The sequence below is a fragment of the Mustelus asterias genome, chromosome 4 (assembly GCF_964213995.1).
Source record: "Mustelus asterias chromosome 4, sMusAst1.hap1.1, whole genome shotgun sequence".
In the NCBI taxonomy this organism is placed as follows: domain Eukaryota; kingdom Metazoa; phylum Chordata; class Chondrichthyes; order Carcharhiniformes; family Triakidae; genus Mustelus; species Mustelus asterias.
This window is the reverse complement of record NC_135804.1, coordinates 36,564,195-36,587,134: the sequence shown is the minus strand read 5'-3', so window position 1 is coordinate 36,587,134 and position 22,940 is coordinate 36,564,195. Positions and strand designations below refer to the sequence as shown.

The 22,940-nt window shown below is 41.5% G+C and overlaps 1 protein-coding gene across 4 annotated transcripts in view; it reads right to left on the bottom strand.

Annotated features, from left to right (window-relative positions):
• Positions 1-467: 467 nt before the first annotated feature.
• phkb (phosphorylase kinase, beta) overlaps positions 468-22,940 on the bottom strand; it is a 261,679-nt gene continuing 239,206 nt past the window's right edge. For all 4 annotated transcript variants that reach the window (XM_078210829.1, XM_078210828.1, XM_078210830.1 and 1 more), the window contains 5 exons: positions 13,508-13,642; positions 10,673-10,802; positions 9,547-9,654; positions 4,475-4,615; positions 468-972 (listed from right to left, as the gene is read on the bottom strand). In XM_078210829.1, coding sequence (XP_078066955.1) covers positions 838-972; positions 4,475-4,615; positions 9,547-9,654; positions 10,673-10,802; positions 13,508-13,642 — 649 coding nt within the window. In that variant the 3' untranslated portion in view covers positions 468-837. The remainder of the gene's footprint in view (positions 973-4,474; positions 4,616-9,546; positions 9,655-10,672; positions 10,803-13,507; positions 13,643-22,940) is intronic.

Here is a 22,940-nt window from a genome sequence, read left to right as displayed (position 1 = left end):
AGATAGGGTATGCGCCGATGGTCCGGATGATCTTTTCCTGCCATTCTATACTCAGTACCGAGATGATGAACATAAACCATGCGTCCTGAACCCTGACACTAGATTGGCTGGCAATACTTTCATAGCTGTTCAGAAACAGAAGACCTGTTGACAAGCAGCTGCGTGGCCAGGTCAGATCAGCAACGGCAGAGACCTGTGAACAAGCTGGCATCTGCTTGCTTGGCTACAATATATGCACGACCCAGGGAAACACAAACAAAATGTTCAAAATCAAACTAGTAAAAAAGAAACCATGAACCATTATTCTCCACTTCCCTCTCTGCATACTTTACATTTCTGTGAAGATAGCATTTACTAATTACCTCTACGGCTGGAGTTTAAATATGTTTGAAACTTCCATGCCTGGCTACTTCAAACAACTAATTCATACAGATGTGGCAGTTTTTTCCAAGTATAACTTTACTAAATTCAGTTTTAAAAATGAAATTTTATTTAAATATAACTCATAACATTGGCAAACAAACAAATTCCAAACATTTATTAGCTTTAAACTTTATATCTCACTAAACAGTGTTAATGAAGTGTAAATTAATGATGTTTGTTAAAACCTCTTTCATACAAGCATTCATCATTCCTGTTTAAATGACCTACTTTACATGTTTCTAGATAGCAAGTTAAGTGAATTTAATACTAAGAGTTTCTCTATCATTTACTACAATTGCACGAAAACAGCCAACACCCAGCAAATTGAAGTTCTGGTGAGTTGGATCACAGTAATCACATGCATTAGCACACATCATAAATCTCATGGACATGCACCCTTCAAACTCATCGTTTTTAGCAAATCACACAGGGGTCATCAGGGCCAGATTTAACTTCACCCTCAAGTAATGCGTTCATCACAGCCTTCATCAAGTAGCTGGCTGTCCCTCTCATACCAGTTGGAGGTGTGGAGTAGAAGTCAGTCATGTCCTGCAAATAGATGCAGTGTAAATGAATTTCCAATCCTGTTTGCTTCTTTTTATATAACAGATTTAGATATCCTAGGATGGATGGGTTAGGTTGTATGTTGAGAGTTAATATTAACACAGACACCAATTGTCATAGTGGTAGGCGGATGCAAATCAATTCTACTCAGCTCAAAGCTGAGGTTAATACCACAAAATTAATAGCTTACACAATTAAAATTTTGATGTGCTTTCACAGTGCCTGAAAATTTTGACAACTGCTGATAATAAATCGATCTGGGAACCAAAGTGGTAATTTCAGGATGGATTTGCTGCATGACGAGATAGTCAGAGCCAAATGGCCAGCAGGATGCCTGAAGCCTTGCTTCAAGGATGCCTGCAAGCATGATATCAAGGCAGTAAACATTGATTCTCCAGTTGGGTGACACTAGCTAACAACAAAGGGAAATTCTTCTGCCAGAGGGTGGTGAACCTATGAAGGATGGTGAATTTATGGAATTCATTGCCATAGAAAGTTGTGGAGGTCAGGTCATTAAGTGTTTTTTACTCAGAGATATATAGCTTCTTGATTAGTAAGGGGATCAAAGGTTATGAGGAAAAGGAGGGAGATGGGGTTGAGAAACCTATCAGCTATGATTGAACGGCGGAGCAGACTCAATGGGCCAAATGGCCTAATTCTGCTCCTACATCTTATGAAATGGCAATATTACCTGTGGGCAGGCATGTGACACCATGATGATCATTGGCTACAGCGGCCTGGCAACTGGTGCCATCACGAAAAAAAGCCATCCAAAATAACACCTGATAACCACTTCATATATGACCTTTGTGGCAGAACCTGCCTATCACAAATTGGGCTCTTCAGCCAGCAGCAAAATTCACCACGTGAAGATTCCCCATTGTCAACAGACTCGATTTGCTGCATGTCCATCATCTTGCACTGATGGAAGAATGCCAATAATGATGTGCCATTGGTGTGATATTATTGCAGTGTGCTAATCAGAGTCACAAGAAATGTGCACAACTTAATTTAACTTAATAGTTGGTTCTGAGTTGGCATGGATTGTTTTCTTTCCATGTTGCCATTCATGTTTTTCTGTGCTATTGCATGTTAAATGTGTATCCCGTTGCATTTTAAGTGGAAAAACAATTTGCTGTTTATTTATTATAACAACATATCAGCCAACTTTTTAACAGTAAGCTATTTAAGGTATGTTAAATAACTTTGTTTTTTACCAGAGTCAATGAAACATATTGTAATTTTGTGTTATAGGAATAGAGTTTCCACGTTAAGCGTAAGGAGCAATTCTGTTTTTTAAGGCTATTTCTTCCTCCCTGGGTTTCTGCTCAAATTAATTTGCAAAAGCAAAATCTGCCATGAGCCAACACAACGAAGCAGCATTTTAAAATATTATTTTTTTAAAAATTGCATTGAAAATATTTATTAATATTTTGTGGTTGAAAATGGGTTTACCGCAAAAAGCATTTCAAATCAGCCTCAATATACCATCTATGAACAATTGATTTCAAAGCAATGAAAATTACCTTTTAAAAATATACAAAACCACATACTAGTTTGATTGGTGTAAAAGTCAGTTCCACGCCAATTTTTGAAGAATATACATTAAAATCTTTTTAAAACATACCTATCTGTCCAGGCACCCAAAAGATTCAACTTAATTTTTAGAACCATCTTGAAGGCCTGCAAATTAGTGCAATTAGCAGAAACTCCCACAGATGATGAATTCACTAAGGGGAATGGCCTGCATTGTACCTGCCTTATATGCCCATGAACTTATGAAAATGGAAACCTTACATTTAACAAGCAGAATGTACATGGACAATTTACCTTGACATAAAATTGACTTCAGGGAGGTCAGGTGACCGTTTGTGTTTTCTGTCCAGACATAGGGACTGACTTACGTCTCTGCATTTAAAATGCAAACAACTTTCTCAATGTTCATGACTGCCCCTCTCCATTTCAATTAAAGAGGTTCAGAGTAACAACAGCAGGTAGACCGTCTGGCCTCAAAGATAGGAAAGCAAATAAAGAAATTTGGATGCCATTCAGAACTGGAATATTGATGCGGGTATCAAACATTTCTCATTGTGTGACAATTTCTTAGCCCATCAAACCATTTGTGTGGTCAATGGGAAATCAAGACTGTGGTCACATGACAGAAACTACCTTATGGTAAGAAACATCTTATTAATTCATAAGGATAGCCCAAGACAGTCAGTCTGGGATACAGAGGCCACAAAGGGAAGACTATTCTCAGAAAGGAAGAAGCCTGTCCAGAAATTCACCAGAGGCAGAGAAGTGGGGATATTCGTTTACCTGTAAATTTTATCTTAACTACAGGGGTTCGACCATAACTTTGACGGAAAATGTCAAAAACCTGCTGTTGCATGGAGTAAGGCACTGAGTTCATTGCCAGAAACCTTCAATCTCCATTATCGGCAGTGGACCAACAGAAAATCCTTAGGCCTGCAATGCTTCCAGTCATTATTTCAAGAATTTATAATAAATATGACTTTTTGAACTTTGTAAAGATCCAAGTGCATGGCCACATCTTTTGTAATCATTGGCTGGAATTCTCTGGCCATTCACGCCTGCTGCCGCTGCCAGAAAGGGTGGAGAATTTGGCATTCAGTCCATTCTCCATTCACTGCAGCAGGGCCAGAGAATTCCACTGACGTGAACGACCGGAGAATCCCGCCCATTGTTCCTTGTACACGTGTGTGTATTGCTGCAATTACATTTTGTCTGTTGGGAAAATCAATACTTATTTGATTTTCTAGAATCATAGAATTTACAGTGCAGAAGGAGGCCATTCGACCCATTGAGTCTGCACTGACCACAATCCCACCCAGGCCCTATTCCTGTAACCCCTCATATTTACCCTGCTAATCCCCCTGACACTAGGGTTAATTTAGCATGGCCAATCAACCTAACCTGCACACCTTTGGACTGTGGGAGTTAACTGGAGCACCCGGAGGAATCCCACGCAGACACGGGGAGAATGTGCAAACTCCACACAGACAGTGACCCAAGGCCAGAATTAAACCCGGGTCCCTGGCACTGTGAGGCAGCACTACCACTGTGTCACTGTGCCGCCTCACTTAATCTTTCTTTTAATTTAAATTTACAAGAAAGCCTGATCTGTGTCTGTTCTTGAAAGTCACAGCACCGTAGGGCGTTAAAACTCTTGTTCTTTAAAGCATATATTAGTTAAGAGGTGAAAAAATGGTGACGCATCCCATCATCTCTCCCCCATCTGTAATATCTGTTTTGTGATCAGGATCGGCATTTAGTGCAAATTTTAAAACTAGCGCAGAGAATCATGGAAAATTTACACTCTTAAAACAAACAGTTTGTGCTTAAAATTCTATAATCTTTTCTGTCAGTTATGCTGATTTGGGGTTAATTACATCAAAAGAAACAGAGCAATTAAGTTGAAACTCCAGGCCATAATGTCGATAAATAAAAAGTGCATTTTACTCACCTTAATCTCAATGTTCTCTAGTCTACTTTTATCTTTCTTAAATTCATCAAAAGCTTCTTTCACTAGTTTGTCCAAATTCACTTCACTTTGAAATTCCAGCTCTGGGTTGCGTTCCAACACAACGGAAACAACCATAAGCAACTGCAACAAAAAAGTACAAAATGCGGTTTGCAACGCATCATGATAAATTGCTCATGAAGAATTCATATATCTAAGCTATTTCCCCAAGGATTTACTCCATGTGATTCATGAACAAACTTTTATTTTTTGGGGAGGTGGGAAGAGGGAGTGTGCAAAGAGGTACAGCTGTATGTTTAAATTGGCAGGAAACAGCATCTGCAAGTTTCACAACCTGATTATGTTCTGCTCCAGGGTTGACCCTTACTCGAGTCTCCCACACAAGATTCTTGAGCCACTTATGACAGAAGAGTAGCTGTGGTGATTCATTAATGCCTTCCTTACTGTTTCATCTTCAGATTTCTAGATGACTGCCATCAAGATTAAAAATCTCCATCTAATCTTTACATAGGGTGGGGGTGGGTGACATGTGGGGTGGGAAAAGACACTTGTTGTTGCAGGATGTCAATCCAGTATTCAGTGAAGGTTTGATCACTGTCTGAATCTAATCCTTCTGATTCAGAAATGGAAACACCAGCCATAAGTCACAATTTATGTTGTTGCAAATATCTAGTTAAAAATTTATATGTCTTAGCACATAACTTTTAGGTTAGGAATTAAAGTTTTAATGGTAGAAAATGGGAGGCATCAGGTTGAGAAATAGTTCAAAGTTACCATAAGGTAAATGCAATACAAACAAGTTTGGAGGTTATTGCACTTAAAAGAATTTGGGGCATGTTGTCTTAACAGGTTGTCATCTAGAAAGATAAAATCATCACAGCAACTTTGTCAAAGAATGAGAGACATGGGGTGGAATCTTCTGCTCCCCCTGGTGGCAAATTTGGAGATGGGAAGGGCATTTATTAGGTGAGATGTTAGTGTACCTGAAACCTTCCACCTTCACCCTCCCCCAGAATTAAATTCTGGACTGGAAGACCCATGGTCGACCTGCTGGCCACCATCAATTGAGGTGATTCTTGTGTGGAACTTGGATGTAGTTGCGATAACAGAGACTTTTAGTTAAAAGAGGGACAGGACTAGCAGCTAAATATTCCAGGATACAAGTGTTTTAGGTGAGACAGAGGGGAAGGTAAAAGAGGTGGGGGAGTTGGGGGATACTGGTTAGGGAACATATTACAACTGTACAGAGGGAGGACACCTTGGAAGAATCATGTAATGAGACACTGTGGTAGAACTCAGAAACAGGAAGGGGGCAGTCACAATGATGGGAGTGCACTACAGGCCTCCCAGCAGCCCACGGGAAGTTGAGGAACAGATATGTAAGCAGATTCTGGACTGATGTAGAAATAACAGGGTTGTTGCAGTGGGAGGCTTTAATTTTCCTCATATTGACTGGAAATCCCTTAGGGCTAAGGGTCCGGATGGTGAGGAATTTGTTAAGTGTGTCCAGAAAGGCTTTTTGGAACAATATGTGGATAGTCCGACTAGAGAGGGGGCTATACTGGACCTAGTACTAGGGAATGAGCCCGGCCAGGTCATTAAGGTCGCAGTGGGGGAACATGTGGCGGATAGTGACCATGATTCCATAAGCTTTTGGATACTGATGGAAAAGGACGAGTGTTGCCCTAGGATTAAGGTACTAAATTGGGGGAAAGCTAACTACAACTGGATTAGGCAGGATTTGGAGGATGTTGTTTGGGAGAGGCTGTTTGAGGGAAATCCACATTTGGCACATTGATCGGAGTGCAGGACAGGCATGTGCCTATGAAAATGAAGGACAAGAAAGGTAGAATTCAGGAACCGTGGATGACCAAGGAAATTGAGAGTCTAGTCCAAAAGAAAAGGGATGCATAAATGAGGTCTATGCAACTAAAAACAGATGAAGCACTTAAAGAATACAGGGAAAGTAGAAATGAGCTCAAACAGAGAGTTAGGAAGGCAAAAAGAGGTCACAAAATGTCCTTTGCAGATAGGATTAAGGAGAATTCCAAGACATTTTATACATATATTAGGATCAAGAGGGTAGCGAGAGAAAGAGTTGGTCCACTGAAGGACAAAGGAGGGAAATTATGTGTAGAACCAAAGGAAGTGGGTGAGATCCTTAATGAGCACTTTGCATCGGTATTCACAAAGGAGAGGGACACGTTGATTGATGGTGTCTCATATGGGTATGTAAACCCTTTAGAACAAGTCATCATTACGAGGGAGGAAGTGTTAGGTGAATTAAAAAGCATTAAGGTAGACAAATCCCCAGGGCCAGATGGCATCCATCCCAGATTACTGAGGGAGACAAGAGATGAAATTGCTGGGCCTCTAAGAGAAATCTTTGTTTCTTCATTGGCCATTGGTGAGGTCATGATGTGGAGATGCCGACGTTGAACTGGGGTAAACACAGTAAGAGTTTTAACAACGCCAGGTTAAAGTCCAACAGGTTTATTTGGTAACAATGGCATTTGTTACCAAATAAACATGTTGGACTTACTTTAACCTGGTGTTGTTAAAACTCGTACATTGGTGAGGTCCCAGAGGATTGGAGGATAGCTAATGTTGTCCCGTTATTTAAGATGGGTAAGCAAGGATAACCCGGGTAATTATAGGCCAGTGAGCTTTACATCACTGATAGTGAAATTGTTGGAGAAGGTTCTTAGGAATAGGATCTACACACATTTGGAACTGAATGGCCTTGTTAGTGACAGACAGCATGGTTTTATACGAGGGAGGTCATGTCTCACTAATTTAATTGAGTTTTTTGAGGAGGTGACAAAAATGATTGACGAGAAAGGGCTGTGGATGTTGTCCACATGGACTTTAGTAAAGCATTTGACAAGGTCCCTCATGGCAGGCTGCAAGAGGCTAAATCTCATGGGATCAGGGGTGAACTAGCTAGATGGATTCGGAACTGGTTTGGTCATAGAAGACAAAGGGTAGCGGTGGAAGGGTGCTTTTCTGAATGAAGGTCTGTAACTAGTGGTGTTCCACAGGGATCAGTGCTGAGACCTCTGCTGTTTGTAATATATAAATTACTTGGAAGAAAACATAGCTGGTCTGATTAGCAAGCTTGCGGATGATACTAAGATTGGCGGAGTTGCGGATAGTAATGAAGATTGTCAGAGAATACAGCAGGAAATAGATAGGCTGGAAAATTGGGCGGAGAAATGGCAGATGGAATTTAATCCAGACAAATGCAAGGTGATGCATTTTGGCAGATCCAATTCAGGTGGGAGCTATAAAATAAATGTCAGAACCATCAGGAGCACAGACACACAGAGATCGGGGGGTACAGGTCCACAGATCCTTATAAGTGGCAGCACAGGTGGATAAGGTGGTGAAGATAAGGCATGCTTGCCTTAATCGGACAGGGCACTGAGTATGAAAATTTTCAAATTATGTTACAGTTGTATAAAATGGCGACCTGATAGAAGTTTATAAAATTATGAGAGGTATAGAAAGGGTGAACAGTTGGAAGCTATTTCCCAGAGCAGAAATTACAATTACAAGAAGGCACAATTTTAAGACAAGGGGAGAAAGATTCAGTGGAGATGTGCAGGTGAAGTTCTTTACATAGAGGGTGGTGGGGGCCTGGAATGCACGGTCAAGTGAGGTGGTTGAGGCAGTTATGTTAGCCACATTTAAGACTGATCTTGTTAGAAATATGAACAAATGGGGGAATGGAGGGCTTTAAGCGGTTGGTCTAGATTGATAAGCTTGATCGGTGCAGGCTTGGTGGGCCGAAGGGCCTGTTCCTGTGCTATACTGTCCTTTGTTCTTCTTTGTTTTGATAAACAAAACAGAGACATAACTATTTCCAGTGGCAGAGAGCCCAAAACCAGGGGATACAGATCAAAGGTAACTGGAACCAGAAGCAACACAGTGAAACATGTTTTTTTACATAGCAAGCTGTTGTGATCTGGAATGAACTATCTGAAAGGCTAGTGAAAGCAGATTTACAGGTAACATTCAAAAGAGCACTGGATAAATATTTGAAGGGAAAACATTTAGAAGGCGATGGGGAAAGCTCAGGCAAGTGTGATTACCCTTTAGCAAAACATTGGAAAAGATACAATGGGCTTCTTTCTGTGCTATATCAGTCTATGATTCTATAACATAGGCAGCTGTGCCACAATATATAGCATGACGACACTCTTGCAACAGGCAATGAGTATTGCAGAACAATGTCCCCAAAATATTAAAACTACCAACTGGATTAAAGGCACTCTAGTGTAAGCATTAGAGGCAAGCCCACCTCTGCTCAGCTAACTTAGAATCATACAATCATACAGTGCAAAAGAGGCCCTTTGGCCCATCGAGTCTGCACCAACCTGCTCTGCTTTAACTTTTCATGCAATGGTCCTTTATTTAGAACCAGGTGGGACTTCAGTCCATCTCCAGGATGAAGTCCTGCCTCATAGAGCTACTGGCTAATAGGAGCCCAACAGTTCTACACACTGGAAGTGACATCAGGAACAGTGGCCACTGCTGGCAGAAGAAGGAAGTGGCACTCATCAATGGACTCAGACATTCAGGTAGATCAAGGATCTCGCTGGGGCCAGGAAGATAGACAAGGAAGTGAGATAGGGTGGATATGGGGAGGGGCCTGACAAGAGGCACCCTCCCCCATTAACTGGCCAGCAGTCCACAGGGTTAAACCCGCCGGGGCTGCCCACTGAGTGCTGACTTCGTTTGCTCACCCATTAAACAAAGCAGCTGCGGAATGAGGCCCTTAATTACTTGCCCATTTAGTGACTTGAATTGGGTCAGAGGTGGTTGGTCCACCTGCGCCTTTCACACTGCTTGTAAAATTGGGGTGCTGTGGGCAGGCTGATGGCACATAATTTAAAGGGCCACCTGTCTGTTTTCCTGCCTGTAGTGGTCCTTGAAATTTGGTTTTGTTTCTCCAGTTTTATTTCAATAATTTATTTTGTATATTTACATAGCACATTCCCACTTGCCTCAGCGAATTTGGGATGGGCTTAAAATAAGATATTGATTATTACCTCAACAATGATCTGCCGATATTCAGGCTGGACAATGTCCTGCAAGGTGTCTTCTACGAGGAGGGAAAAGTTCATCTCATACATGGTCATATCCGATAAAGTCGGTTGCTATAGAAACAAACACTGTTAGGTTAGAGCAGAACTTTTGCTGATGAAAAGCAACGTAATCTCCCATTCATTGATAAATCCTACTCGAAAGATGATCAAGTATGCTTTCTTCACTTTACTAAAATTCACATATCACACTATTAGCTGCCTAATACAAATACTCCAGTAACATACAATATTACCATGTTTTTATTCAAGTCATTCATTCAGCAGTATTTTGAGATCAAGTATAGTGCACTAACATTACTAAAGCATTCATTTATGCAACACTTGGTAACAATAATATAAATATATTTCACAGTATCCAAATAATTTGTGGACACAAGGTATGCTTTCAGAAACTGGTTAAAGTTTTAAAATTATTTCTGTTAGTTTTTAAACACCAAGTTAGAAGAATAATTTCTAATTCCATCTGAGAACCTCTAAGCGTTCAAATGAAAAAAACGATTTATCGGTTATTGTAGTTATCAGTAATTAGTTGTCAGAAGTTTCAGTTAGTGACCAGAGCAATACTCTTAATGATCTCTCAAAAATATTAATTTTACATGATTGTTAGCAGAATGAACTTAAATAACTTGGCAGAATGAAGTTAATTATCTGTGGGTTTTAAAAAAAACACAATGGGGCAGTTCTTTCTCTGGAGTTACACTGCTACCTCGGGGTACATCTACCAGCTCGGGAGTAATTCAGATAGGTAGTTATTCTGCCAGTTTCATTACTTCTGTGATTTTTCATCAGATGTGACAAGATATAGAACACATCTACCCAAAATGGGACAGATATACTCTAATAAGATGCGATTATAGTATTAAGTTGTTTTGTGTCATTTGTGCCGTAGCAATATTTGATGATGGGATACAGACATATTCCTGGTGCTCAGGTTGCTGTGAATGTGGAGACACAGAATTTAAAGGATATTTTTTGTAACTGATCACAGGGTCATGTGGATGCAGAGATTTGACGAAGGTTTGATTATTAAATGAAAATGTTGTAGGCCACTGTCATATTATGTAATTACTTGGGGCAGATGTTTTCCAGTCACTATGATGCCTTCAGGAGTCCTCTCCAGGATCTGCCATACTCTGTCGTAGAAACCCTTTGGAGTTCGGTTCAAGGAACCATCAAGATGACGCCTATTTATCCATGACCTGAAGAAAAAATAAATTGTGCACTCATTTCGCATTAAAATATTATAAATGAAATTTAAATTGTAGCCATGAATGGAATGCACAGCATAGTAAAGTGATACTTTTGACACGAGGCAAAGGAACTCAGTAAATTTGATCAACACCGCTACAAATAAAACAGTCCAATTAAAATTTTGAAACTTGCTGTCTAAATGTGATTTCTGCCTTTGAAACAATTTCAACTTTACCAAGATAGGTGTTCAGTGACTTTTGAAATTATGCTAGCACGTTGAAAAGGGGACAGGGTTTGATGGCGAACTGTCAGTGTTCCTTGTCATTACACCTCTGAAACTTCAAGACATGGCACAAGTGCTAATACGGATTGCCACTGAGTACTCCACTGCAGTCTGTGCTGTGGTTCTCTCCAGAGCCAGCAATCACTGAAATCAGTGAGAATTTCGGCCTGTTGGAAATCCCATGAAAAATAACTCAGAATTCCAGTTCCAAAGAAGTCATATTGGACTCAAAACGTTAACCCTGTTTCTCACTCCACGCAGGCTGGGTTTTTCCAGCACTTTCTCTTTTATCCATGGAAAGCTACACCTTGTTCAATCATGTCTAATTGGGGTTTTAACAGCGATCTAAATAATAACCATTATTAAATAACAGAACTGTCCCTGATTTTTCTTTTACAATTGTGGAATGCTTTTAAGTTTTGAAAACATTTTAGAAAAGAAATCAGAATATTTCCATTTCTACCTTCACCCCATGTGAATGTCTCAATTGTTCTCTTTAAAAAAAGAAAAGTAATTTTATTTTAGTGCTGCTTTTCCATTCTTGGTTGGGAATCTGTGTCCTTTAATGTGGATTGACTGCTTCAGTCTACACTGGCAATCCCCTGGGAAAAAGTGCTGCAATCAGTTGCAATACAACTGGAGGCCGATAGTGTTAAATGTTTTGCCATAGACATCACTAGATGTCTCGGTGAGGCCTATTTTGAGGTCAGAAGCAAGTGCCCTTGCTTTGCTATTGTTTGGACAGAGTAGAAGGAACTCTATTAATTCCGCTAAATGTGGACAGGGATACTTAATTTTGACAGGAGAAGCTCAAAATGGAAAGAGCTCTATCTCCTACCAGCATATGTTGAATACAAAATAGTTTTAAAAAATTAAGATGAGGTTGATGGGAAAAGGCATAATGTAGTTTTAAGCAGGTGACTTTTAATAATATGTATAGCTAATCTTAGTTTATGTTAAGATATTTCACTCCTCTGAAATGTAGACATTTTATGGTAAAGTCAGTTCAGTAATCTTTTAGAGTAAGAAAAGCTGGACAGCAAATACCCAAACAGGCATAAGAATGGTGAAAACCCAATCATTCTGGCATTGCAGTGACCGGATTAACAAAAATTGCTTTGATCAGCAGCAGGAATAAAATTGGTAGCAGCACTCCTGTGGGTAATTTCCAAACTTATTTGATTCCCTTATCAGCACTGAAAAATTCTCATACGAGCGAAACATTGAAATGAGTCGTGCAGGATATGTCAGTCTGGCTGATTATTGTGAAGCAGTTTATTAGCAATACCATTTATATAGGAAACAAATCATGTACCTCAGAGACTTGTGTGCATTGTTTATTTACGCAATGGATGAGCTGCTGAAATATGCACTAATTCACGGGGTTTACAATCTCTGCAGAGGTCTTTGTGGCTTAAGAATTTTTGGTTAAAGAAATCACTTATCACTTTCCCCTTCCAGGTCAAATGAGGGTTTAGGTTGCAGAAGACAAATTGATTTGTCGAATTTTCTACAATTAATTTGGCCATCTGTGCCATCTAAAAATCTATTTCAATCTCACTTTACAGAGATCTAGATGCTATTATTTTAAGCTGTTAAATGTAAAGGCTGAACATTTGTACTTTACTGCTGCTGTTACTTTTATAGCTCCTGAATTTATTTCCATAATATTGGCATATAAATTTTCTGCAATTTGCTGTTTCTGAGTTAGGCATATGTAACTCAATGGTGCTACTAAAATTGCCAGAAGTTTTCATATCAGTTTGTTTCAGTATTCAGATTATCAGTAAATGAATTAGAATCTCACATATTTAATTTTCAACTCAATTGTTGACTACCTACATTCAGGTCAGCTTAGGTGCCACAGCTCTAAAAAATGAGACTATAAGTTGAAAGAAATCTATCTAAGAATGGGGCTAGGCTGGTAATACAAGTTCAAAATTTATCTAATGGGCATTTTTATCCAAATTATGGCCTTGAAGAAAAGACCCAATAATTATAACCCCATTTTTCCACAATTTTACCCCCTTACTAAGTTGAAATGATTTTACACAGTAAAGAAAGAGAGAATTTCCATTTATATAGTGCTTTTCATGACTTTTAGACTCCCAAAGCACTCTATAGACAATGAAATAATTTTTTGAGGGTGACCATTGTTGTAATATAGGCAGTCATGGTACTGAATGTGCACACAAGATCCCAGAAACAGCAATGAGATAAATGACCAGATAATTTGTTTTTATAATGTTTGTTGAGGGATAAATATTGGACAGGGCACAGGAAGAACATCTTGATCTTCTTTAAAATGTATCATGGGACCTTCCACATCCACCTGTGAGAGTAGGAGGGACCGTTGTTTAATAGCTCATCTGAAAGTCAGTGCACCCCAACAGTATTCAGATGAAATATTACTTAATTGATTCAGAGTACCTATCATGTTGGTCAGGCTGCAGAGTATCCAACAGAAGCTTTTTCACTTCACTTGGTGACATCTGGTACACATAATCAGTGGGTAGATTCTCATCTCGAATCTTCAGTTCATGTTTCATAGCATGGATGATCCATCTGAAGAAGAAACACAGAAAACATTGAAAATGTGGATTCAATGAGAAATCCTATTGACAGCGACAGGACCAGAAGACCCCACCGACGGTGAACAGCAGACTGCCTCCCGCCGCTGTGAAACATGCCGTGGGGGGCACAGAGCATCCCCCCTTCTATTCTCCATAACTCTCCTTTGACCAAGCACTTTAAATCTATGCTGCTCTGGTTAGCTATCTCTCTGCTAAGGGAAACTAGTTTTTCCAATCTACTCTATCAAGGCCACTCAAACTTTGTACACCTCAATTAAATATCTCCTTTCACTCATTCCTGGCAACACCCTTGTAAATCTCCTCTGTATCCTGCTAGTGTGATCACACTTTTCCTATGATGTAAAATATATTTTAGAAGATGTGAAACTTTGAAATGTTGAACTTCAAAGCGGCTTTGAAGTACTCATACAAGGAACACAGAAAACTGTCACCCAGATACAGCAAACTATTAGGAAGGCAAGCTGCATGCTGGTCTTTATTACAAGGGGTTTGTAGTGGAAGAATAAGGAGGTTTTGTATAATAGTTTAGGGCTTTGGTGGGACCACACATGGAGTACAATGCACAGTTTTGGTCTCCGTATTCAAAGAAGGACATACAAGTTGAGTATCGTTCTGCGTAAATATGAAAACATCCAAAACCCACACTTCTTAGAACCTCATCAACCTTTAGCATGGGAAGTCTGTGACCTGAGCCGACAGAAACCTCACTGATTGCACCCTGTCTTTATTATTCAGTGGTACATCCCACTTTTCTGGCCATTTTATTTACTTTGGACTAGCTAGCTAAGACTTTGGTCATTGTAATGTAAATAGGCCTCGGACTATACGAGGTGTCTGAAAACTGAAATTCAAAACGCAATAGATCCTAAGGGTTTTGGACAAAGGATATTTGACCTGTACTTGCAGTGCATGCTATACAGCCTAGGTTCGCTAGATTAGTTCCTAGGATTAGAGGGTTGTCCTATGAGAGGCTGAGCAAATTGGACCTATACTCTCTGAAGTTTAGAAGAATAAGAGATGGTCCCATTGAAACATGCAAGATTCTGAAGGGGCTTGAGAGGGTAGACATTTGAGTTGTGGTTTCTCCTAGCTAAGGGATTTAGAACAGGATAAAAGGTGATCATTTAGGATTGACATGACGTGGGATTACTTCACTGAGACGGTTGTGGATCTTTGGAATTGTCTACCAGGAAGGTTGTGGTAGCAGAACCCCACTGAAAATAGCCTACCAGTCATAAAAGCACCTGTTGACCCATCTGAAGAAGAAACACATAAAACATTAAAAATGTGGATTCAATGGTTTTCTGATATTGAACCAATTTTGGATCCAACTTGCCACACCGCCTTGTATTCTAAGGCCTTTTAACTTCTTTGACTGGTCTACCTTGTCAAAAGCCTTGTGAAAATCCATGTAACTACATCAAGTGCATGTCTCTCACCGAGCCTGTTGTTATATCCTCAAAAGATTCAACCAAGTTAGCCAATCTTCCCATGACAAATCCATGCTGACTGCCTGTGGCTAACTATTAATTTGTGCCCTTCTAAATTACAATTAAATGTGAAAGCATATACTCACAACAGTGGAGATGAAGTAACATGGCAAAGAATTGACAGAAAGTACCTCATCTTCAAAATTATGCAGCTTTTTAAGAGTTCATGGAACACTAGCCTACAATATTGCCATACATCAATTCAATATATTTTGACTGGCAGTTTCCATTAAGATCTGACTGCATTACACTATTTTGATATCAACATTAAAAGCTAAAGAGCATGTGGTAATTGACAACATGCTGAGGGGGTTGTGCACAGGCAACCTAACGCACTGGAGTCAACATGGACCCAGCTTCCCGACACATTTTCAATTTTGCGCTTTTTAGCCATCAACTGTACCTAAACCCACAAGCTCTTCCATATTAAAACAATGGGCTGAATTTTCAAGACATAAGGCCTTGCAATGAACACAGAGCTTTTTTAAGGTGGTAAAATGTTCCAGGGAACTTCACATGAGTTTGGTCTGACAAAAAATGACACCAAATGAGCAGATATTAGAAACAAAAACGGAACATTCTCATTTTCAAAAAGTACAATTTTCTTTGCTTGTGATCCCAAATTCCTAGTTTGATTTATTACATTGATGCTTTATGACCAGAATTAAGTCTGACTGCATTTAAAGAAGCTTCTAAAAGCAGAAAATGAAAGGGTTTTGTGTGATTATTGACTATCTTTTGAAAATATCCAGCCAGCATGTACTTAAGGAAAATAAGTGTATTATATCTAATTCTATGAAGTTGGATAAAGAAAGTATTGAAAGAGTAAACGTGCATTTATAAAGGACTGAGCTTTCTTTATACAATGTCCTCAATATGCCGTACAACCTATTTGTGCTCATAGACCATGCCATATTTACCTACTTACCTTAGCTAAGTAGATAAATATGGCATGGTCTGTGAGCACAAGGTCCCACATACAGCAATGAGATAAGTTAACCTTTCTTTGGTGAGGTTAGCGAGGACCGAGTGAAACTCCCATGCCCTTCTTCAAATTGAGTACTCCATTTGAGCCTTTTAAATCCACTTGAACAGGCAGATGGCATCTTGGTTTAATGTCCCATCCAAAAGACAGCATATTCCATAGTGTAGCTCTCCCTCAAAACTGTACCGTCACGCTACATAGATTATTTGCTCAGATGCTGGAGTGTGGCTTGACGCACAACTCTGATTAGGTGGTGAAAGTGCTACTGCTGAGCTATGCTAATAGGTAATGCATGGTTAGGGGAACAACCAGCATTACACAACAAGATCTAATAGCATAACCGTAGAAGAGAGGAATTAGGCAAAGATAGAGGCATTTGAGTCTATTTTAATGAAAATATAAGAGAAACAATCCTGATCAATTGAAATTAATAACTGGAAAGGAAAACCTTCAATAAAACAGGAAACAGGGCACAGACTTGATAGTCCCACAAGAGGTTAAGATAGTGCAACAAAATTTGGAGGGTCGGGGCAAGCAAGGAAATTAAAATTAGGTTTTAAAAAATGGCAAATCTTCCACTAAGAAAACAGAAAATTAAGAAAAGCATACAAAATGTAGCTGGGAAACAAAGAAAAATATTAGAGATAAGAAATGAAATTGTGTGGAGAAATAAACATAGAACAGTACAGCACAGAACAGGCCCTTCAGCCCACGATGTTGTGCCGAGCTTTATCTGAAACCAAGATCAAGCTATCCCACTCCCCATCATCCTGGTGTGCTCCATGTGCCTATCCAATAACCGCTTAAATGTTCCTAAAGTGTCTGACTCCACTATCACTGCAGGCAGTCCATTCCACACTCCAAACACTCTCTGCCTAAAGAACCTACCTCTGATGTCCTTCCTATATCTCCCACCACGAACCCTATAGTGATGCCCCCTTGTAATAGCTCCATCCACCCGAGGAAATAGTCTTTGAACGTTCACTCTATCTATCCCCTTCATCATTTTATAAACCTCTATTAAGTCTCCCCTCAGCTCCTCCGCTCCAGAGAGAACAGCCCTAGCTCCCTCAACCTTTCCTCATAAGACCTACCCTCCAAACCAGGCAGCATCCTGGTAAATCTCCTCTGCACTCTTTCCAGCGCTTCCACATCCTTCTTATAGTGAGGTGACCAGAACTGCACACAATATTCCAAATGTGGTCTCACCAAGGTCCTGTACAGTTGCAGCATAACCCCACGGCTCTTAAACTCCAACCCCCTGTTAATAAAAGCTAACACACTATAGGCCTTCTTCACAGCTCTATCCACTTGAGTGGCAACCTTTAGAGATCTGTGGATATGGACCCCAAGATCTCTCTGTTCCTCCACAGTCTTCAGAACCCTACCTTTGACCCTGTAATCCACATTTAAATTAGTCCTACCAAAATGAATCACCTCACATTTATCAGGGTTAAACTCCATTTGCCATTTTTCAGCCCAGCTTTGCATCCTATCTATGTCTCTTTGCAGCCTACAACAGCCCTCCACCTCATCCACTATTCCACCAATCTTGGTGTCATCAGCAAATTTACTGATCCACCCTTCAGCCCCCTCCTCGAAGTCATTAATAAAAATCACAAAGAGCAGAGGACCAAGCACTGATCCCTGTGGCACTCCGCTAGCAACCTGCCTCCAATCCGAAAATTTTCCATCCACCACCACCCTCTGTCTTCGATCAGACAGCCAGTTACCTATCCAATCGGCCAACTTTCCCTCTATCCCACACCTCCTCACTTTCATCATAAGCCGACCATGGGGGACCTTGTCAAACGCCTTACTAAAATCCATGTATATGACATCAACTGCCCTACCTTCATCAACACACCTAGTTACCTCCTCAAAAAATTCTATCAAATTTGTGAGGCACGACTTGCCCTTCACGAATCCGTGCTGACTATCCCGGATTAATCCGCATCTTTCTAAATGGTCGTAAATCCCATCCCTAAGGACCTTTTCCATCAATTTACCAACCACCGAAGTAAGACTAACTGGTCTATAATTACCAGGATCATTTCTATTCCCTTTCTTAAACAGAGGAACAACATTCGCCATTCTCCAGTCCTCTGGCACTATCCCCGTGGACAGCGAGGACCCAAAGATCAAAGCCAAAGGCTCTGCAATCTCATCCCTTGCCTCCCAAAGAATCCTAGGATATATTTCATCAGGCCCAGGGGACTTATCGACCTTCAGTTTATTCAAAACTGCCAGGACATCCTCCTTCCGAACATCTATTTCCTCCAGCCTATTAGCCTGTAACACCTTCTCTTCCTCAAAAACATGGCCCCTCTCCTTGGTGAACACTGAAGAAAAGTATTCATTCATCACCTCGTCTATCTCTACTGACTCCATACACAAGTTCCCACTACTGTCCTTGACCGGCCCTAACCTCACCCTGGTCATTCTTTTATTCCTCACAATGCTACAGAAATATTTTGGCTGCGACCTTACTGGCTCATCCCGCCAGTCGATTGGCACTGATTTGCCGGCAAAATTAGCTTCCCAATTTCAATATTAATGACATGATTTACATGTCATTACTAAGTCCTGGACGCTATTGTCCAGGCTCACTTTAACTTACCCCCTCACTGGTCAAGGTCCTCACTGACACGAATCACAATAGTCCCTACCAATGGGACCAAATGTGATGGCCTCACTGGTGGGACCGGAGGCCATTGAAGCCCCTGGGTGGTCAGGAGCAGGGGCAGGCAGTGCCTAAGGCACAGTGCCAGCTTGGCACTGCTCACCAGCCACCTGGAATTCTGCAGCACCGGCAATTGGGGGTGGGGGTGGTGAGGTAGGAGAACTCTGCAGGGGTGGTGGGAGTGGGGAGGGGGGGGGGGGCGGTGAGGTAGGGGAACGGCACAGGGAGTGATCGGCATGGCAGGTCCCAATGTCAAATGGGTGGCATTGACAAGGCATCTCTCAGTACACTGGGAGATCGGGGCACCTGTGCAATGGCACCCCTAGAGCTCAGCAACCAGCTTCACTGGTGAGGATCGCATCCAGGCTCTTTTTTTGATAACTTAAGTGCCATATGATTGTAATTGGGAGCTCACCCAAAACACCAGCGCGATTGTCTCCTGTTTTCACGCTCATTTGGCACTTACAATTTGTTTCATAAAATTTCGCTCTTTATCTCAGATTTCGCAGAAGGTTGTGTTAGTCATTACATCTAATTTCTGATTTCTTCGTTACTGCACCTGAGGAATTCCTCAATGGGGGGGTGGGGGCGAGTAAGAATGGGCAGGGTCAGAATCTACTTGTGGTCTAATACTCCCACAGGCAATGAGCTCAAGCCTATCTAGGCTGAATGCAAAACAACAGTTTCGAAAAGTTGTTCTCTGTTGCAGTAATTGATGTTCAAATGGCCAGGAATTGTCAGGTTCAAAACCCCTCACTTCTGCCAATATCTGCTGACCCTTACATTTCTTATTCTAACTTACCAATAATGACATCCAGTATACACGGTTGTTCTCTCAACACTTATCTGCAAAACATTGTTCAAGGGACACTTGCAGGTACCGATCAGCGTGTAAAGCAACTTAGGAATGTTTAGATTTACCTCCAGCTGTGGACAGGGTCAGGGCTGCAAAAAGATAATTGTTTTCTTTTCACAAGCAGCTGATCCTCCTTCTCAAAGCAAAACCAACTATAAAGCATAGTTTTTCAGGCATGGGTCTGAATTTTTAAAATGGTGGAGGCTTATCCCATGCCATCCTGAGTGTGAGCAGGAAACACAACCCTGCTGATTCTGACAAGCCCATTGCCATTTCATGCTCTAACTGGGGCAGAAGTCCCACCTTGGAGAGCTGTCGACCAAGCAGATTCGTTGCAACTCTCTGGCTCAGAAGAGGTACTGCAGCAACATGCATTGAACTAAGTGCAGGGAGATGGAGTGAAAGTAAGTGTCAGGTGTCCTGGGGAGGAGGGAGGTCTGGAGGTCTCAGGGCCTTGAGGGGAGGACGCCTTCAGTCAGAAGGAGGTTTCTGATGAAAGTGTCCCCATTTCCCTCACTCAGATGTAGCTTTGGTCATTTTTCTGTTTTCCTGTAATCTGTCATTTGTCCACCAGCCTAAAAATTGAGGCCGGGTGCGAAAAGGCTCTTAAGTGGCAATTAATTGGGCCTTAATTGGGGCAAGGCCAGCTCCCCCAACCTGGGCCCTATCCGCCCCACCATGAATTCACTGTATAGGAAGAAACAATCCACTGAGAGAATGCAGTCTTGTCTAACCCTTCCTTTGATGTTGGTTCTCATGTCTGATTTGCTGATACCTGATACCAGTACATATTCCTGATGAATCAAAGATCGTTCTGTTGATTTGATTTATTATTGTTGCATAGTATACAGTGAAAAGTATTGTTTCTTGCACCCTATACAGACAAACATACCGTTCATAGAGAAGGAAACGAGAGCGTGCAGAGTGTTACAGTCATAACCAAGGCGTAGAGAAAGATCAACTTAATGCATGGTAGGTCCATTCAAAAGTCTGATGGCAGCATGGAAGAAGCTGTTCTTATATTGGTTGGTACATGACCTCAGACTTTTGTATCTTTTTCCCGACGGAAGAAGGTGAAAGAGAGTATGTCCGGGGTGCCTGGGGTCCTTAATTATCCTGGCTGCTTTGCCAAGATAGTGGGAAGTGTAGTCAGAGTCAATGGATGGGAGGCTGGTTTGTGTGATGGATTGGGCTACATTCACAACCTTCTGTAGCTTCTTGCGGTCTTGGGCAGAGCAGGAGCCGTACCAAGCTTTGATACAACCAGAAAGAATGCTTTCTACGGTAAAAGTTGGTGAGAGTGGTGATATTGATGCCTTCCAGCATTTTCATGAGATGATTGTGTTGGACTATGTCAAATGCTTTAGCATAATCAATATCACATAGGTAGAAGTTGTTTTGCATTTCAATGGCTCTTTTCTGCCAAGGTTTTTAGAAGATCGATTGCATTTTGTGTTCTTTTATCTTCTACAAAGCCACATTGAATGTTTGAAATCTCTGACTTAATTTTCTTTCCAACACTGGTCATTAGGATTCTGATTTACTACATGGCTCATTAGGCCAATTGTTTGTTGTATTTCATATTCTACGTGCCAGGTTTCTTTAGCAAAGCAATGTAAACAGACTCAGATCTTCAGGGATAATGGCAATGTTGCCAATCTTGTTGGCGATATCATAGAATCAGAGTCCCTACAGTGCAGAAGGAGGCCATTTAGCTCATCCAGTCTGCACCGACAACAATCCCACCCAGGCCCTATCCCCGTACTCCCACGTATGTACCCCCTAATCCCTCTAACCTATGCACCCTGTGATACTAAGGGGCAATTTAGCATGGTTAATGCACCTAACCCGCACATCTTTGGACTGTGGGAGGAAACCGGAGCACCCGGAGGAAATCCACACAGACACGGGGAGAACATGCAAACTCCAAACAGACAGTGATCCAAGTAAGGAATAGAACCCGGGTCCCTGGAGCTGTGAGGCAGCAGTGCTAACCACTGTGCCACCCTCATCTCAAGTTCTGAGCATTTCCCCAGGATCATGTCCTAGGCCCAGCCATCTTCAGTTGCTTCATCAATGACCTTCCCTCCACAAACTCAGAAAGTGGGCTTATTTGTTATTGATTACAATGTCGAGCATCATTTGTGACTCCTCAGATACCAAAGCAGTCCGTATCCTAGGGCGGCACGGTAGCACAGTGATAAGCACTGCTGCTTCACAGCTCCAGGGTCCCGGGTTCGATTCCTGGCTCGGGTCACTGTCTGTGTGGAGTTTGCACATTCTCCTCATGTCTGCGTGGGTTTCCTCCGGGTGCTCCGGTTTCCTCCCACAGTCCAAAGATGTGCGGGTTAGGTTGATTGGCCAGGTTAAAAAAAAATTGCCCCTTAGAGTCCTGGGATGCGTGGATTAGCGGGTAAAACATGCGGGGGTAGGGCCTGGGTGGGATTGTGGTCGCTGCAGACTCGATGGGCCGAATGGCCTCCTTCTGCACTGTAGGGATTCTATGACATCCTAGACAACTTTCAGGCTTGGGCATATAGGTGGCAAACATTCAAGCCACTCCAGTACCAGGCAATCTCCAACAGGAGAGCATCTAAACATCTCCCCTGACATCCTGGGGGTTATAATTTACCAGAAACTGAACTGAATCAGCCATATAAATACAGTGGTTCCAAGAGCAGGTCAGATGCTGGGAATTATGGGTGAAAAACTCACCTCCTGATCCTCCAACTCTTGTCTACCATTGATAAGGCTTAAGTCAGGAGTGTGATGGAATACGCTCCACTTGCCTTGATGACTGGAGCTTCAATAATACTCAATAAGCTTGACATCACCCGGACAAAGCATTTTGCTTGGTGGGCACCCTATCCACCACCTTCAACATCTACTCCCTCCACCCCCAGTGCACAGTGGCAGCAGTGTGAACCATCTACAAGATACTGCAACTCACCAAGACTCTTCCAAAACCGTGACCTCTACCAAGGAGACATGAGCAGCAGATGCATGGGATATATCATCACCTCAAGTCCCCTCCAAGACACAAATCATCCTAATTTAGAACTATAATGCCATTCCTTCACCGTCACGGAGTCAAATGACTGGAACTCCCTTCCTAACAGCAGTGTGGATGTGCTGTTACAACCATATGAGGGGTAAAGATGACTCCTGTCTCACCACCATAAGTTTGACCATAACAGGGATTTTGTTGTGAAGATTTAGAAAGATGGAAGTATTTACTCAATGCTTGTGTTTAAC